The 15,443-nt window shown below is 37.7% G+C and overlaps 1 protein-coding gene across 1 annotated transcript in view; it reads right to left on the bottom strand.

The window, feature by feature from the left end:
* Positions 1–3,887: 3,887 nt before the first annotated feature.
* PSMD5 (proteasome 26S subunit, non-ATPase 5) overlaps positions 3,888–15,443 on the bottom strand; it is a 95,345-nt gene continuing 83,789 nt past the window's right edge. The window contains exons 6-10 of the mRNA XM_053696233.1: positions 11,425–11,567; positions 7,388–7,579; positions 6,281–6,390; positions 5,056–5,196; positions 3,888–4,494 (exon numbers count right to left, since the gene is read on the bottom strand). Coding sequence (XP_053552208.1) covers positions 4,237–4,494; positions 5,056–5,196; positions 6,281–6,390; positions 7,388–7,579; positions 11,425–11,567 — 844 coding nt within the window. The 3' untranslated portion in view covers positions 3,888–4,236. The remainder of the gene's footprint in view (positions 4,495–5,055; positions 5,197–6,280; positions 6,391–7,387; positions 7,580–11,424; positions 11,568–15,443) is intronic.

Here is a 15,443-nt window from a genome sequence, read left to right as displayed (position 1 = left end):
GTTACCTGAGATCCGCTTCCTATAAACCTCTGAAGTAATGAGACCTGAGGGCCACCCTTTAAGTTCAAGGTCTAAGTAGTACATCCTGGAACTATCAAATTCATAAGTGAACCTCAAATTTAGATCATTCCGACTCAGTGACTCAACAAAATCCTTCGCAGCTTTGCTATTGCCTTTCCAAATGAGTAGCAAATCGTCAATAGAACGACAATACAATCCAATAAATGGCCTGTATGTGTTGCTATCTGCATAGATGTGGGACTGCTCCCACCAACCCATATACAGGTTTGCATAGGTAGGCGCAAATTTAGCGCCCATCGCAGTCCCACATCTCTGCAGATAGAACTCATTATAAAATTGGAAAAAATGATGCATCAGCAAGAACTTGGTAACCTCCATTATAAATGTTCTAAAAGGCTCACTGTGTGTTGTCTCCCTGACTAAAAAATAGTCAATCGCTTTTAATCCCATATCATGGGGTATAGATGAATAAAGGGCAATAACATCCACAGTGAACCATCCTGAATCTTGGGTCCATTCAATCTGCTCTACCACATTCAGGACATGCTTGGTGTCCCTAATGTAGCTGGAAGTAGTTTAACCAGAGGCTGCAGAATGTCATCCAGCCATTCAGAAAAATACTCATTGAACCTATACCACTTATGATAGGCCTACCCTGAACATTACTGGTCGATTTATGCACCTTTGGTAGATGATGGAATATTGGAGTCACAGGGTGTCCTACATATAAGTATTGAAATGTGTCATTATCAATAAGTCCCTGCTCCAATGCCCCATCTAAGAGGTGCATAAGTTGATGCTGGAAGGTTCTAGTGGGATCCTGGCTAAGTTTCTCATAGTTCTCAGCATTCCCTAATTGTCTTAGTGCTTCTTCAACATAGTGGGATTTGTTCATGAGTACAACCGAGCCCCCCTTATCAGCCTGTTTAATGACTATGTTCTCATTTTTGCCTAAATTTCTTAGCGCTAGCTGTTCGTATTTGGTCAGGTTTTTATTTGGCTGGTGTTAGGTGTGGGAAAGTATCTTCTCTTGTAAAAGGTTTCGATTATGTTACCCCTACTATGTACGGGGTAAAATGTATCTGAGAAGATCAAAAACTTTCTCAGATAGCGAAGCAGAATCAGGAGAGGAAGGTGCACAATCAGGTAGTGAGGATAATTTCCTGCAGGAATTAATTGTTAGGAATACTGAATACAATAGATATATTATACATATAGAAAGCTATATTGAAAGCTTCCGGTTAATAACTGCATTTCTGCTCAACACACAGCAGAAAAAAATAATGTATAACCTCTCACACTTAGAAAAAAACACTATAAAAAAAACTTAAGAAATAATGAAAATATTACCATTAAGCCTGTGGACAAGGGAGGAGCAGTGGTGATCATGAATACACAGGACTAAATCACAGAGGGAAATAGACAATTATCAGATGAAACTTATTACATAAAACTGGAAAAGGACCCCACCCAGGAATACACTTTGCAACTTAGAAAACTAATTAAAACATTCCCTAAACACACGCAACATAAACTGGACAAACTGGTGCCCTCCAACTCTAACATAGGGACATTCTACATGCTCCCAAAAATCCACAAACCAGGGAACCCAGGAAGACCAATAATAACAGGCATGGACACTCTGAGCAAATATCGGGCCTAGTGGAGAATATTCTTAAGCCCTTAGTTATTAACACCACTAGCTTTATAAAAGACACTGTTACGGTATAACCCGGATACCAAGGGTTAATACCAGATGAAAGATGCTCTGAATGTGGGATCAGCAACACACACAAACCCAGCTAATTCCCCCCAAACACGAGACCAGGCTCCATCTTGAGGGTGAAACAGAATGTACTTTATTGAGGGCTATATGCCCAGTATTTATGCAGGTCTGAGACCAGATGGGGGGTTGGAAGAGTATTGTACATTAGATAGAGGGAAGATGCCCTTTTACATGATACAATGCAATTAAACACAAGAGAACAATAGAGTCCTTTTTGACACCTGGCAGTCTGATTAAACAATGTGAACGCTTATCCCTTAAACTCAGAAGGAGAAAAAAACCTTGAACATTTTCATAAATCATTTAATCTATTTCATGCATCAATCAAGCTTAAAATGAACTATTCTAGATACTGTGCCAGCTTCCTGGATACAACAATATCCATCACTAATGGCAAACTGCACTCATCTGTATACAGGAAACCAACAGATAGATGCAGCTACCTCCACAGCTCCAGCTCCCACCCCAGTCACATTAAAAAATCCATAATCTACAGTCAGGCTACAAGATACCACAGAATTTGCTCAGATACCAAGGACCGTGACAAACACCTCATCACACTGTCCCAATCATTCAGAGAAAAAGGTTACAAAACAAGGATTATAAATAAAAAAAATTAACTCTGCATTCAATACTCCACGTGAACACTTACTACAATACAGGGAGAAGAAAAACATATCACGTATCCCACTTGTAGTCAAATACAACCCTGCTGTGGAAGGGATACAACAAATCATAAAAGACTTACAGCCACTACTCATAGAGGATCCCACACTCAAAAAAATCTTTCCAAAACCCCCAATCCTGGCATACAGACAACCACCTAACCTAAAGCAGAAACTGGTATATAGGAAGCTACCCCTGAGAAAAAGAACACTCAGAACGGAACCAAGTGCTGCTATAAAAGCTCTCTGCAAACTGTGTCAACACGTTTGTGAAAGCAGCACAGCAAATCACAATAATAAATTCTATAACATTAAAGGGGCATATTCATGTATATCTGCAAATGTGGTATACATGATAAATTGCACTGCACGTGAAGTGGGATGTTATATTGGAGAAACAAGCCAAAAACTGCACCTTCGAATGAACTTACACAGACACTCAATCAAAAACCACTGTGAAAAAAAATACTGCACCCCTGTTGGTCACCATTTCACCCAACCTGACCACTCCATCCATAACCTCAAAATCAAAATTCTCAGAGGCAACTTCAAAAACACCATGGAAAGAAAAACCTTTGAAATGAAAATGATAATGCTCTTCAACTTGTTTAATTCTGGACTAAATGCGGACTCTGGATTCTTAACACATTATCAAATTTTTTTGTAATGTACTTTCAGTTAGTCAATTACATTGTATATTCCACATTCTTTATACATAGGTACACAGGTAAGCCTATGTCCACACTTTTGTCTTTTATTAACTTTTGTATTCCCCCTGTATATACAATTTCCCATCTTTATAGATATTGATTCAATGTTGATATATAACTTTATGTCAGTATATGCTCCATGTAAAGCTATATATTTCCCCTGTCTGTTCTACACTGGACACTGTCTGCCTGTTACCTAAGCCCTTCTCATGATTTTTACGACACCTCCTCCTCTCCCTGCACTTTCTGTCTTCCTAGCTATTCTGTGTTTTAAAATATAATCTGTAAATTCCATTTAATTGGTCAGTATTGCTCCAGAGTTGATAAAGGAAGGAACTCTTCCGAAAGCTTGTCAATTTATAAATGTATAGTTAGTCCAATAAAAAAAGTATCATTGCTCAATGCAATACTCGAATAAGACTAACACAGCTACTCCAATCAACGTGAATATATATATATATATATATATATATATATATACATATATACATACATATATATTTTTTTTAGATATACATATATACACACACACATACATATATGTGTATATAGCGCTGCGGAATCTGTTGGCGCTCTACAAATAACCGATAATAATAATATGTATATAATATGTATATACATATACACACACACATATATATGTACATATACACACACACACACACTTGTATTGAAGCTGAAGTCATGAAATAATTACAACAGACGTATAATACCAATGATTTATTGTAAAACTATTGAAAATCATCTGTAGCAGCTGCATTTGTAATGAAGCATTAACCAGTCCTGTTTCTTGAAAAATAGACATATAACAACAACTGATGCCAGCTCACCCTGACAAGCCCTACAGAAGAAATGGAAAAAGTGCGCCAAGCTTTACTAAAGCTGTAGATCTTGGTACAATCAGAAGATATTGCGTTGCTCTAAGCTAGTTTCTAAAGTAAGTGCTGTCTTGGCCATCCTCTAGATCTCATTGGACCCTCCAAATCACACCACTGAAAAGTGGTGCAACAAAACAAAAAAAAAAAAAAGGTAACTTTAGTAATCTGAGCATCTTCTACTCCGCTCCTTCTAAAGCCACAGTGGATATGGCTTTGATGTGGTAAGGGCCCTCCCTCAAGTAGGCGCGTAGCCGCAAGTAATGTTGGTTCCCAAACACTTCCGCTATGGTTTTAGAGTTTACAAGAGCTTTCACCAGTTCAAACTTGGCATCTTTTGAGTCTTTGTCTGGGTCCACTGTTCTGTCAACCACATATTCTATGAATCCTGGACTCCCAATCATCAGTTGCTGGGCCCAGGGTTGATTTGCAATTGCCTATGAAAAAAGACAAATACTGTGAGACTGTGCGTAACTCTCAGCGGCTAACTGTAGGGAAGCTAGAGAAAAGCTTTGTCCATGAAGTTCTGATCTGGCATTTGCTCTTCTCAAAGGTTTTTGGAAGAGACCTTGACGTGGTACCTGGGCGTGTCCCATTTGGCCAGATGCGGTAACTAACTCTTCCATTTTTACTTTTTACCTTAGTTGTGAGCGAGTGCTGGACTTTCTCTGTGTATGTATATGTATATATATATATATATATATATATATATATATATATATATATATATACACATACACACACACACACACACTCACACACTCTTTTCTCCTCCTATCTCTGAAATTATTATTTCTCACTTGAGACTTGACAAAAAGGGATTTATTTTTAAATAAAACCATAGTGAAACAAATTATATATGTGTGATATATGTGCAGTGTACATATGTGCTATTTCCTGCATATATAACAAATGCCAATACTAACATTCAGGTGCTTTATAGATTACTAGCTGTCGTCTGTGTATGATTCCCCATAGCACCCCAATATGTAACTTACTGTGAACACTTTGAGGGCCCCACAATGCAGTTCGGGGAACGGCTGGCTTGCTATGTCTCTGAAGAGATCCATAGGGTGGTTTGATAGGGAAGTAAACCAGGACTCAGTCATACGGAGAAGATCTTCTGTGTGGTGATCAGGCTGAGGATAGGAAGGTTACGCTGTTATTTTCTTAGTTGTGTTTAATGAGATCCTTCAGGAAATTGTCTGATTACTTAGATTTGTGTGAAACACCCAGAGGTGTAATCTAGCTCTGTCTTCTGACCGTGCAGCAACATGGCCAGTAACTGTAGGCCGGCAGAGAGCACAGTACAAGGTTTATTATCAGAGGGAGATCACCACCATAACTCATTTAACCCTGTGAGCACAAGGGAAGGCGGTAGTAGATTGCTATGCAATGTATCTCATGCAACGTCTGCAACTCAAGGGGTTAAAGTAAACGATCAGCACAAGATTAAAGGGACACTGAACCCACATGTTTTTCTTTTGTGATTCAGATACAGCATGCACTTTTAAGCAACTCTCTCATTTACACCCATTATCAATTTTTTATTCTCTTGGTATCTTTATTTGAAAAGCAAGAATGTAAATTTAGAAGTTGGCTGATTTTTGGTGAACAACCTGGGTTGTTCTTGCCGATTGTTGGATAAATTAACCCGCCAATAAACAAATGCTGTCCAGGGTCTGAACCAAAAAGTGGCTGGCTCCTTAGCTTAGATGCTTTCTTTTTCAAATAAAGATAGCAAAAGAACAAAGAAAAATTAATAGGAGTAAATTAGAATATGCTTAAAATTGCTGCTCTATCTGAATCATGAAAGAAAGAATTTGGGTTCAGTGTCCCTTTAAGGATTAGAACTTAACGTATTCTATAAGTAAGACGTAAAGCTCTTGAGTTAAACTCATACCGGTTACTAAGCATGTGCACAAGATCAATACAATATGCTCCTAGACTAATAGAGACGCACTTACCGGTTACTAAGCATGTGCACAAGATCAATACAATATGCTCCTAGACTAATAGAGAAGCACTTACCGGTTACTAAGCATGTGCACAAGATCAATACAATATGCTTCTAGACTAATAGAGAAGCACTTACCGGTTACTAAGCATGTGCACAAGATCAATACAATATGCTTCTAGACTAATAGAGAAGCACTTACCGGTTACTAAGCATGTGCACAAGATCAATACAATATGCTCCTAGACTAATAGCGACTCACTTACCGGCAGGTAAAGCACAGATGAAATGGCCTCTAAGCACCGAACCCGGAGCTCTGTTGGGGAATTCTTTGCATGGTGTCCTATCCGTTTAAAGATATTCAGAAACCTAACTCCTATAATAAAAACATACTGTGCATTACAATTATCGCTTGCTTCTACTGAAGACAAAGTATTTGCTAAATATTTCACATATTATGAGGGAATTGGCTTAAACTAAATCCTTAGGAATTTATTATGTACACGTCCTTGAATACAAGGCATTTAATCTGCAAGGAAGAGACAGAAGTCTGTAGCAAATAGGCTGTGATAATTACTGGTAGACAATATTTTTCTTTGACGTCAGTATTTCTAATGCTTAAAAGCTGTAATATGGTAGAGTATGAAGAAAATGTGCACAGATGTAGTATAATAAAGTTATAGTATAGGTTTACATTGTAACACGTATGAAGAAAATGTGCACAGATGTAGTATAATAAAGTTATAGTATAGGTTTACATTGTAACACGTATGAAGAAAATGTGCACAGATGTAGTATAATAAAGTTATAGTATAGGTTTACATTGTAACACGTATGAAGAAAATGTGCACAGATGTAGTATAATAAAGTTATAGTATAGGTTTACATTGTAACACGTATGAAGAAAATGTGCACAGATGTAGTATAATAAAGTTATAGTATAGGTTTACATTGTAACACGTATGAAGAAAATGTGCACAGATGTAGTATAATAAAGTTATAGTATAGGTTTACATTGTAACACGTATGAAGAAAATGTGCACAGATGTAGTATAATAAAGTTATAGTATAGGTTTACATTGTAACACGTATGAAGAAAATGTGCACAGATGTAGTATAATAAAGTTATAGTATAGGTTTACATTGTAACACGTATGAAGAAAATGTGCACAGATGTAGTATAATAAAGTTATAGTATAGGTTTACATTGTAACACGTATGAAGAAAATGTGCACAGATGTAGTATAATAAAGTTATAGTATAGGTTTACATTGTAACACGTATGAAGAAAATGTGCACAGATGTAGTATAATAAAGTTATAGTATAGGTTTACATTGTAACACATTTGTTTTAAGATAGATAAAAAGTCAACCTGTCTTCTGGAGAACAAGTTTCCCCTCCATATTTGAGCCCAAGACAGCGAGTGTATCCAAAGCCACCACTACCATAGTGCTATCGTGGCCTTCCGCCATATCAAAGACTTTATTAAGGAATGCAGGATAGTGTTCGCAAATATGCTGGGCGCTGTCCATGATCGCCAGACTCCCGAAAAACTTCACCAAACCTATAGAGAAAAGATTATAGCATTAACCAATCCACTGCTATAGAGTTATCCTACTCCTCACCATCAACCCATCAACATTTTTATAGGTTTTGTTTCATGTGGCCTTGCTTATAGGCACGTTAAAAACTTAGACACGTAAAAACTTATAGACACGTTAAACTTAGAAATCGCCCATAAAAGCTTTACTTATGCCTAATAAAGCCACTTTATTGCTGTTGCCTGTTTTGTCTGCACTTTAAATCTGAAAACTGTAGTTTCTCCACTGCAAAGCTTAAGAGTGATACCAGTAGAAGTTCAGCTATATCTGCGCCAGATTAGCTTCTGCAAACAGAAATAATGAACATTTAAAACAGATTTTAAAAAGTCTGTTCCAAGACTGCACAGTGTGATTCACTTCTGATGCATAGAAGTAAATTCATTTCCCTATATATACACATATGCTGAGAGACAGAGAGACTGAGACAAAAAGACAAACGTAAAATACACATTCATGCAGAGAGCTATATAGAGAGCTTTATTCTTGCATTATGGAAAGTATCTGAAATGCTTCATGGTTTTAACCAACTGCTAAATAGTCAAATGACCTTTATATAGCGTTATGTAATTCAACTTTCATGGACATTCACACACTATAACAAAACGTAATTCTGATGGTCAGTAAATTCATTTTGTGACACGAAGAACCATATCACCTCTGGCACAACTGTGAGGGAATGGGGACTTCTGCCTCTACAATACCCTCTCCTCTACACGCTTGTTTCTGTAGAGTCAACCAAGAAACTGGAAAAAAAGCAGGAAACCCAGACAACAAAGACAGACATGGATTAAAATGTCACTGTGTACCAAAATGATGGGCATTCATTGATGGGTAATTAATAAGGGTCCAGCTACTGGTATGTTTGTATGGATTGTGGGTAATTAATAAGGCTCCAGCTACTGGTATGTTTACATGGATCATGAGTAATAAGGGACCAGCTACTGGTATGTTTGTATGGATTGTGGGTAATTAATAAAGAACCAGCTACTGGTATGTTTGTATGGATGGTGGGTAATTAATAAGGGACCAGCTACTGGTATGTTTACATGGATCGTGGGTAATTAATAAGGGAACAGCTACTGGTATGTTTACATGGATCGTGGGTAATTAAAAAGGGAACAGCTACTGGTATGTTTACATGGATCGTGGGTAATTAATAAGGGAACAGCTACTGGTATGTTTATATGGATCGTGGGTAATTAATAAGGGAACAGCTACTGGTATGTTTGTATGGATTGTGGGTAATTAATAAGGGAACAGCTACTGGTATGTTTGTATGGATTGTGGGTAATTGATAAAGAACCAGCTACTGGTATGTTTACATGGATCGTGAGTAATAAGGGACCAGCTACTGGTATGTTTGTATGGATTGTGGGTAATTAATAAAGAACCAGCTACTGGTATGTTTGTATGGATGGTGGGTAATTAATAAGGGACCAGCTACTGGTATATTTATATGGATCGTGGGTAATTGATAGGGGACCAGCTACTGGTATGTTTGTATGGATTGTGGGTAATTAATAAGGGACCAGCTACTGGTATGTTTGTATGGATTGTGGGTAATTAATAAGGGACCAGCTACTGGTATGTTTGTATGGATTGTGGGTAATTGATAAAGAACCAGCTACTGGTATTTTTACATGGATCGTGAGTAATAAGGGACCAGATACTGGTATGTTTGTAAGGATTGTGGCTAATTAATAAAGAACCAGCTACTGGTATGTTTGTATGGATGGTGGGTAATTAATAAGGGACCAGCTACTGGTATGTTTGTATGGATTGTGGGTAATTAATAATGGACCAGCTACTGGTATGTTTGTATGGATTGTGGGTAATTGATAAAGAACCAGCTACTGGTATGTTTACATGGATCGTGAGTAATAAGGGACCAGCTACTGGTATGTTTGTATGGATTGTGGGTAATTAATAAAGAACCAGCTACTGGTATGTTTGTATGGATGGTGGGTAATTAATAAGGGACCAGCTACTGATATGTTTATATGGATCGTGGGTAATTGATAAAGGACCAGCTACTGGTATGTTTACATGGATCATGGGTAATTAATAAGGGACCAGCTACTGGTATGTTTACATGGATCGTGGGTAATTAATAAGGGAACAGCTACTGGTATGTTTATATGGATTGTGGGTAATTAATAAGGGAACAGCTACTGGTATGTTTGTATGGATCATGGGTAATTAATAAGGGAACAGCTACTGGTATGTTTGTATGGATTGTGGGTAATTAATAAGGGAACAGCTACTGGTATGTTTGTATGGATTGTGGGTAATTAATAAAGGACCAGCTACTGGTATGTTTGTATGGATTGTGGGTAATTAATAAGGGACCAGCTACTGGTATGTTTGTATGGATTGTGGGTAATTAATAAGGGACCAGCTACTGGTATGTTTGTATGGATTGTGGGTAATTAATAAGGGACCAGCTACTGGTATGTTTGTATGGATTGTGGGTAATTAATAAGGGACCAGCTACTGGTATGTTTGTATGGATTGTGGGTAATTAATAAGGGACCAGCTACTGGTATGTTCGTATGGATTGTGGGTAATTGCTAAAGAACCAGCTACTGGTATGTTTGCATGGATTGTGGGTAATTAATAAGAGACCAGCTACTGGTATGTTTGTATGGATTGTGGATAATTAATAAGGGACCAGCTACTGGTATGTTTGTATGGATTGTGGGTAATTAATAAGGGACCAGCTACTGGTATGTTTGTATGGATTGTGGGTAATTAATAAGGGACCAGCTACTGGTATGTTTGTATGGATTGTGGGTAATTAATAAGGAACCAGCTACTGGTATGTTTGTATGGATTGTGGGTAATTAATAAGGGACCAGCTACTGGTATGGATCATGAGTAATTGATAAGGGAAAAGCTACCGGTATGTTTGTATGGATCGTGGGTAATAGATAAGGGACCAGCTACTGGTATGTTTGTATGGATCGTTGGTAATTAATAAGGGAACAGTTACTGGTATGTTTGTATGGATCATGGGTAATTGATAAGGGACCAGCTACTGGTTTGTTTATATGGATAGTGGGTAATTGATAAGGGGCCAGCTACTGGTATGTTTGTATGGATCGTGGGTAATTGATAAGGGGCCAGCTACTGGTATGTTTGTATGGATTGTGGGTAATTAATAAGGGACCATCTACTGGTATGTTTGTATGGATTGTGGGTAATTAATAAGGGACCAGCTACTGGTATGTTTATATGGATCGTGGGTAATTGATAAAGGACCAGCTACTGGTATGTTTACATGGATCATGGGTAATTAATAAGGGACCAGCTACTGGTATGTTTACATGGATCGTGGGTAATTAATAAGGGAACAGCTACTGGTATGTTTATATGGATTGTGGGTAATTAATAAGGGAACAGCTACTGGTATGTTTGTATGGATCATGGGTAATTAATAAGGGAACAGCTACTGGTATGTTTGTATGGATTGTGGGTAATTAATAAGGGAACAGCTACTGGTATGTTTGTATGGATTGTGGGTAATTAATAAAGAACCAGCTACTGGTATGTTTATATGGATCGTGAGTAATTAATAAGGGACCAGCTACTGGTATGTTTTTATGGATCATGAGTAATTAATAAGGGATCAGCTACTGGTATGTTTGTATTTATTGTTGGTAATTAATAAAGAACCAGCTACTGGTATGTTTGTATGGATTGTGGGTAATTAATAAGGGACCAGCTACTGGCATGTTTGTATGGATTGTGGGTAATTAATAAAGAACCAGCTACTGGAATGGTTGAGGACACAAAGCAGAAAACTTACCTGGCAAATACAATCCAGAGAAAGGATCAGAATCTGCCCCAAGAATCATGTTGGAAATTTTATCCAGTACCCCCTGCTCTGCCAGATACTGCCGTCCGTGAACACTACTGGCTAACGCAGTAATCATCTCTATGCAGGTTACTCTATAAAGAAAAAGCACATTTATTTTATGCAGTGGAACCTACTTCTATCTACCCAACATCTGAGGCTGCAGATAGAGAGATCAGTCTGTATATTACATGTATACGACATATCTATACTTCTACCTACACAACATCTGAGGCTGCAGGTAGAGGGGTCAGTCTGTATATTACATGTATACGACCTATCTATTCCTCTATCTATACAACATCTGAGGCTGCAGGTAGAGGGGTCAGTCTGTATATTACATGTATATGACATATCTATACTTCTATCTACACAACATCTGAGGCTGCCTTTAGAGGGATCAGTCTGTATATTACATGTATACGACATATCTATACTTTTATCTACACAACATCTGAGGCTGCAGATAGAGGGGTCAGTCTGTATATTACATGTATATGACATATCTATACTTCTATCTACGCAACATCTGAGGCTGCAGATAGAGGGGTCAGTCTGTATATTACATGTATATGACCTATCTATACTTCTATCTACACAACATCTGAGGCTGCCTTTAGAGGGATCAGTCTGTATATTACATGTATATGACCTATCTATACTTCTATCTACACAACATCTGAGGCTGCAGATAGAGGGGTCAGTCTGTATATTACATGTATATGACATATCTATACTTCTATCTACACAACATCTGAGGCTGCAGATAGAGGGATCAGTCTGTATATTACATGTATATGACCTATCTATACTTCTATCTACACAACATCTGAGGCTGCCTTTAGAGGGATCAGTCTGTATATTACATGTATACAACATATCTATACTTCTATCTACACAACATCTGAGGCTGCCTTTAGAGGGATCAGTCTGTATATTACATGTATACGACATATCTATACTTTTATCTACACAACATCTGAGGCTGCAGATAGAGGGATCAGTCTGTATATTACATGTATACGACATATCTATACTTTTATCTACACAACATCTGAGGCTGCAGATAGAGGGATCAGTCTGTATATTACATGTATACGACATATCTATACTTTTATCTACACAACATCTGAGGCTGCAGATAGAGGGATCAGTCTGTATATTACATGTATATGACCTATCTATACTTCTATCTACACAACATCTGAGGCTGCCTTTAGAGGGATCAGTCTGTATATTACATGTATATGACCTATCTATACTTCTATCTACACAACATCTGAGGCTGCCTTTAGAGGGATCAGTCTGTATATTACATGTATATGACCTATCTATTCCTCTATCTATACAACATCTGAGGCTGCAGATAGAGGGATCAGTCTGTATATTACATGTATATGACCTATCTATACTTCTATCTACGCAACATCTGAGGCTGCAGATAGAGGGGTCAGTCTGTATATTACATGTATATGACCTATCTATTCCTCTATCTATACAACATCTGAGGCTGCAGATAGAGGGGATCAGTCTGTATATTACATGTATATGACCTATCTATACTTCTATCTACGCAACATCTGAGGCTGCAGATAGAGGGGTCAGTCTGTATATTACATGTATATGACCTATCTATTCCTCTATCTATACAACATCTGAGGCTGCAGATAGAGGGGTCAGTCTGTATATTACATGTATATGACCTATCTATTCCTCTATCTATACAACATTTGAGGCTGCAGATAGAGGGGTCAGTCTGTATATTACATGTATATGACCTATCTATTCCTCTATCTATACAACATCTGAGGCTGCAGATAGAGGGGTCAGTCTGTATATTACATGTATATGACCTATCTATACTTCTATCTACACAACATCTGAGGCTGCCTTTAGAGGGATCAGTCTGTATATTACATGTATATGACCTATCTATACTTCTATCTACACAACATCTGAGGCTGCAGATAGAGGGATCAGTCTGTATATTACATGTATATGACCTATCTATACTTCTATCTACACAACATCTGAGGCTGCAGATAGAGGGGTCAGTCTGTATATTACATGTATATGACCTATCTATACTTCTATCTACACAACATCTGAGGCTGCAGATAGAGGGATCAGTCTGTATATTACATGTATATGACCTATCTATTCCTCTATCTACACAACATCTGAGGCTGCAGATAGAGGGATCAGTCTGTATATTACATGTATATGACCTATCTATTCCTCTATCTATACAACATCTGAGGCTGCAGATAGAGGGGTCAGTCTGTATATTACATGTATATGACCTATCTATACTTCTATCTACACAACATCTGAGGCTGCAGATAGAGGGGTCAGTCTGTATATTACATGTATATGACCTATCTATACTTCTATCTACACAACATCTGAGGCTGCCTTTAGAGGGGTCAGTCTGTATATTACATGTATACGACATATCTATACTTTTATCTACACAACATCTGAGGCTGCAGATAGAGGGATCAGTCTGTATATTACATGTATATGACATATCTATATTTCTATCTACACAACATCTGAGGCTGCAGATAGAGGGGTCAGTCTGTATATTACATGTATATGACCTATCTATACTTCTATCTACACAACATCTGAGGCTGCAGATAGAGGGGTCAGTCTGTATATTACATGTATATGACCTATCTATACTTCTATCTACACAACATCTGAGGCTGCAGATAGAGGGGTCAGTCTGTATATTACATGTATATGACCTATCTATACTTCTATCTACACAACATCTGAGGCTGCAGATAGAGGGATCAGTCTGTATATTACATATATATGACCTATCTATACTTCTATCTACACAACATCTGAGGCTGCCTTTAGAGGGATCAGTCTGTATATTACATGTATATGACCTATCTATACTTCTATCTACACAACATCTGAGGCTGCAGATAGAGGGGTCAGTCTGTGTATTACATGTATATGACCTATCTATTCCTCTATCTACACAACATCTGAGGCTGCAGATAGAGGGGTCAGTCTGTATATTACATGTATATGACCTATCTATACTTCTATCTACACAACATCTGAGGCTGCAGATAGAGGGATCAGTCTGTATATTACATGTATATGACCTATCTATACTTCTATCTACACAACATCTGAGGCTGCCTTTAGAGGGATCAGTCTGTATATTACATGTATATGACCTATCTATACTTCTATCTACACAACATCTGAGGCTGCAGATAGAGGGGTCAGTCTGTATATTACATGTATATGACCTATCTATACTTCTATCTACACAACATCTGAGGCTGCAGATAGAGGGATCAGTCTGTATATTACATGTATATGACCTATCTATACTTCTATCTACACAACATCTGAGGCTGCAGATAGAGGGGTCAGTCTGTATATTACATGTATATGACCTATCTATACTTCTATCTACACAACATCTGAGGCTGCAGATAGAGGGGTCAGTCTGTATATTACATGTATATGACCTATCTATTCCTCTATCTATACAACATCTGAGGCTGCAGATAGAGGGGTCAGTCTGTATATTACATGTATATGACCTATCTATACTTCTATCTACACAACATCTGAGGCTGCAGATAGAGGGGTCAGTCTGTATATTACATGTATATGACCTATCTATTCCTCTATCTACACAACATCTGAGGCTGCAGATAGAGGGGTCAGTCTGTATATTACATGTATATGACCTATCTATACTTCTATCTACACAACATCTGAGGCTGCAGATAGAGGGGTCAGTCTGTATATTACATGTATATGAACTATCTATTCCTCTATCTACACAACATCTGAGGCTGCAGATAGAGGGGTCAGTCTGTATATTACATGTATATGACCTATCTATTCCTCTATCTATACAACATCTGAGGCTGCAGATAGAGGGGTCAGTCTGTATATTACATGTATATGACCTATCTATACTTCTATCT

The sequence above is a fragment of the Bombina bombina genome, chromosome 12 (genome assembly GCF_027579735.1).
Source record: "Bombina bombina isolate aBomBom1 chromosome 12, aBomBom1.pri, whole genome shotgun sequence".
NCBI lineage: Eukaryota > Metazoa > Chordata > Amphibia > Anura > Bombinatoridae > Bombina > Bombina bombina.
This window is presented reverse-complemented; position numbering and strand designations above follow the sequence as displayed.